Here is a 4,291-nt window from a genome sequence, read left to right on the forward strand (position 1 = left end):
CGACTGGACTCCTTAAGGCTCCGTCGCCCCTGGACTCTCTCGGACTCGTTGAGTCTCGAAGCGAAAATAAACTCTGGCGGCGAGAATGGGTAACCACGAAGTACGACATTAATTTATATACCAAAACGAACATACAATAAAATACGAACACAATGAAAGCACAACGTCGATTACCATATTTGAAATAAACTGATTGCAAGTATAATTTTAATTTGTCTTACAACTCGGTTAACGAAAACTCTGGAAAACGAAGACCCTGGAAAACGAAGACCCTGGAAAACGAAGACCATGGAAAACGAAGACCCTGGAAAACGAAGACCATGGAAAACGAAGACCCTGGAAAACGAAGACCCTGGAAAACGAAGACCATGGAAAACGAAGACCCTGGAAAACGAAGACCCTGGAAAACGAAGACCCTTTAAAATAACAAAATAAAAATAGTTCGGTAGCCAATGGAAATACCATGTTCATTTGCATATCGACCGTGAAAATACCGAAAACATTATGCGTAGGTGACATGCAAATTAGTTTTAATCAAAATAAGTGACTGCCTAAAATTACCATTACTGTTGTTCAAATTTAATTTCACTTGGCAAGTATATTTATGTACCCCAAGGAAAAATATCGTACTTCTAAATATTGTTTATTTCGGCTATATTTCGAAAAACGGTACTCCTGAAAGGACTACTTTATTTGCGCTCAGACCTCATTTGCATTTCATTTGCATAATAATGCGAGATGTAGACACACCCTATTATAGTAAAATATCTCTATATCCACAGATCCTCTAGAGGGACTGTGTCATATCCTATAATAGGGTGTGTCTACATCGCGCATTAAAATCTGCATATAACATTAGCGGGTAACAAAGATTGTGATGAAGGAAAGAGTGGTATAAACAAATATCAGTGATTACTTGAAATAGATACCAGGAGGGGGGGGGGGTAAAAGAAAAGTTATATAACATTTTATTATTTAATAATTTATTAAAATACATAAGTTTGCCCAACTCCCTGGGATACAACACCTCAGACATAGCTCATTGTACTCGGCTTGAGTGTGGGCACACAGTTACTATTTGAATTTTTGATATCTTTTTTCATTAATGAGAAAGTTGACCCCAAAGTTAGAGTAACTGTTCGCCAGGAATGGCTTTTTAACTCTTCTGTGATTTTTTTTGGCTTGGCTGATTTTGTTCATACTTGACAAGCAGGTCGTACCATCACTAATTGAAAAAACAATCTTGACCCACCGCTACCATGCCAACAGCCAAAATCTGTTTTTTGAATACTCTCGCCTCAAATTTATTACCTCCTACCAGTCTTGTAACAGCAGTGGCCAAATGATCATGCCTTTTATTCTGGCTACGTTGCGCACTGGTAAGAGATCACCGGCGCTGACATTGTTACACCACAGTCCCTCTATCACCGGTCTCGAAACGGCCGCTGTCCTATTGTCCTATTGCGCGTAGCGGGTAAATAAACCATTGACACCTATACGTAATCCGCAGTTGACGCAACTTGTCAGGGGTCATCTTCAAGTTGACCCGCATATCATTACCATTAATGATTTACCCGACATGCTTTGCGAAAAAAATTGTGCGGTTGCGCAGAAGTTTTCAGAACCAGAATCAAAACATTGGAAGTCGATTTTTGAGCAGCATGTCGTGGAAGTACGGAAATGATTTTGTTGGCTTCGAGGACGAAGATATCGAATGGGATTTTGTGATGGGACAGGAAGACTTTTCCCCTCTAATGCTGCCGATGTTCCAGACGATATGAAAGTACATGTGCGCGAATCTGCTAAACGGAGAAATTTCGTCTACGTCTGCCCGACTTGCGACAAGCAGTACAAAAGTTTAAGTGGCTTCAAGGGGCACATGAAAAATGTTCATGATACAAACGTCAAAGGTATGTCCGTTACTATTGCTGTATGATCGAGGGGAATTAGTAAATGTTTGGTCTAAATGTTGTTCGAATTTTTTTTCATATTTTTAGCACAGTTGCATCAGGCAGCTGGTTGCATCTCCAACGATTATTAGTTGTCTGAGATTGCATGTACTTCCGTTTCACGGCGCTCCTGTGACAATATCTTGGGCAAGGAGGAGGCAATAAATTTGAGTACAATAATTATACGAAAAAGAGCCTATTGCTTTTTATTTGGGTCGGCAGACTCGCCGTGTATGAATCAAACTGGGCAGACACGATAACATGAAGTCGACATCACTACCAACTTGTCGCCTCTTGTGAAAGTGTGAATGAGTATTGTTGACCGAAATTCCTCACGATGTCTTGACGAATATGAAAATATGAATGATTTATTATGAATATATTTATTTATAAGTTTTAGTTTCTATCTATGGTAATCTGTACACTTCATGGTTATATTACATTGTTTTCAGTTCCTGAACACTAGCAAACTGGCAATATTCAATCTGTGAAAAGAAGGTCCAGTGAAGAACACAGCAGATCAGGTAGACATTTTTTTTATTACAGGTTTAATCTCCATAGAGCCACGTTATCATTTTTTTTAAGATAGGCTCAAAGAATTTTTTTGTGGGCCTGATTATTTTTTTCAACTCAAATGTACTGAATATGAATTATTACTAGCCATCTAGTATCCATGAAGGAAGAGCATTGTAATATCCTAAAATAAAAATATAGTAATTTAAAAAATGCAATTACCATGTGCAATAATTAAGTTTTTCCGTTTCAGGTTTTACCAGACCCAGCAGTGTATAACAAATTGTTGTTGCAAAAGCCTTACACCACAAGATGGTTTGGCATGCTTTTTTTAATATGTGGGTAGACAGAAAAACCACAGATGACATAATTAATGTATTTATGGATTTTCGGCCCAGTGACACAGATATAGATGAACTGTTCAGAACATGCATTTTTAACTTTGCAGTGTTGGCAAGAACCCGAAGGGACACCATGGACTACCAGTCTGAAACAGTTGAAGCACAAGTGAACTAAGTATTGAGGAAGAGCAGGCACTCAGATATTTTGCTGATTACATTCCCTACAACTTAAAGAAAATGGCAATGAAAGCACAAAAGCAAAATTAATTAAAATTTGTATTTATTTATAACTTATTTACATCTAACAATAAATACAAAAAACAGCAATATATTAGTATATCTTGTTTTTTTACTATTTTACATTGTTTTCAAAAACAGAAATACTAACACTTCTGTTTGGGAAGAGAAGAGGAGGAGTATCATCTACTATATGCTGTAAGGGCCTTCTCTTGTGTCTCCCTGTATTGCCTGTGATGCACTGCATGTGATAAGATTTTTGAAGTCTGATGACATTCTCTTGATACCCAAAAGCCATAACTGTTGGGTGGTTATTTGCTCCTCCTCCTCTGTGCCGATGCTTACTGAAGTGGGCTTGTAGTGGGTCTTGACGGAACCTCTCACTCAATATAAAATCCACTCCATGGTTTAGTAGGTATTTAGATACTTCTACAAAAGAATGCACTGGGAAAAACAAAACAAAAATAACTCGTAAGATAAATTTTAAATTACTAGCATATTACCAATTTCTGGAAAACTTTTATGTGAAATTGTTATTCACTGTAAATAAAAATAAGTGCGACTCAACTCACCAGTCATTTTCAATTCATCAACCGTTTGTTTACTAAGACACATAGCATTTCCAGCACTTTGAGAATATAATAACTTCCACATTTAATTCTTACCTGTTGCATTGTAGCATCATTAGCAATGGTAACATGCGATTGTGAAAAGTCATCACATTCACTGGACTTTTTTTTCAAATTGCTTGTAGTAACTCTTGGGTCTCCGAAAACTGTTCTTCTTACGAGGCATGGTTGTTAAGAGCTTGTATGGCTTCAACAGCTGCACGTTCTCGTCTGACAATATAAAAATAAAATAAAAATGTAAACAAAGATATTTCACCGAATATAACGAAACAGCAGATACCCAAATATACCTTAACCCCACAACTCATTTGTTAATCTTCATAACAACCAGTATTGGGTATTATTATTTACACCGGATTTGTATTATTCTCAAAAAAGGAACCGAAACGAGAAACTCTCGTTGATGTATTTACGCACAGTTCGGTATCTAAAATGGCGTCGAGTTGAACCACGAGTTTCGAAAAACACACACAGAAAATCTATTTTTCGGGACACAAAAAAAATGTTGGCAGCACAGAACATCTTTTACCGTGAATGGCACCCTCCAACAGCACATGAAATAGTGAATTTAGTGATCATAACGTAAGAATATCTGATTTAAAAAACACGACCCATTATCGCA

The 4,291-nt window shown here is 37.2% G+C and overlaps 1 protein-coding gene and 1 long non-coding RNA gene across 2 annotated transcripts; one reads left to right on the top strand and one right to left on the bottom strand.

Annotated features, from left to right (window-relative positions):
- Positions 1-1,583: 1,583 nt before the first annotated feature.
- On the top strand, positions 1,584-3,130 carry LOC146734667 (uncharacterized). Its single transcript, XR_014931630.1, has 3 exons — positions 1,584-1,910; positions 2,402-2,473; positions 2,911-3,130. It is a non-coding gene; the product is annotated as an uncharacterized LOC146734667 (long non-coding RNA).
- A 4-nt stretch (positions 3,131-3,134) lies between these two features.
- On the bottom strand, positions 3,135-3,723 carry LOC146734668 (uncharacterized). The gene is made up of 2 exons (XM_085508108.1): positions 3,613-3,723; positions 3,135-3,484 (listed from the first exon to the last, which is right to left on the bottom strand). The coding sequence occupies exons 1-2, from the start codon at positions 3,692-3,694 to the stop codon at positions 3,156-3,158; spliced, it is 411 nt and encodes a 136-aa protein (XP_085364234.1). The 5' UTR covers positions 3,695-3,723; the 3' UTR covers positions 3,135-3,155.
- Positions 3,724-4,291: the final 568 nt, after the last annotated feature.

This window comes from Saccoglossus kowalevskii, chromosome 14 (assembly GCF_978046115.1).
Source record: "Saccoglossus kowalevskii chromosome 14, keSacKowa6.1, whole genome shotgun sequence".
Lineage (NCBI taxonomy): Eukaryota > Metazoa > Hemichordata > Enteropneusta > Harrimaniidae > Saccoglossus > Saccoglossus kowalevskii.

Coding starts and splice junctions, on each gene's coding strand:
- LOC146734668 (XM_085508108.1), bottom strand. CDS start 3,694: ATGTGGAAGTTATTATATTCTCAAAGTGCTGGAAATGCTATGTGTCTT. Junction 3,485..3,612: donor TGATGAATTGAAAATGACTG/GTGAGTTGAGTC, acceptor TGTTTTTCCCAG/TGCATTCTTTTGTAGAAGTA.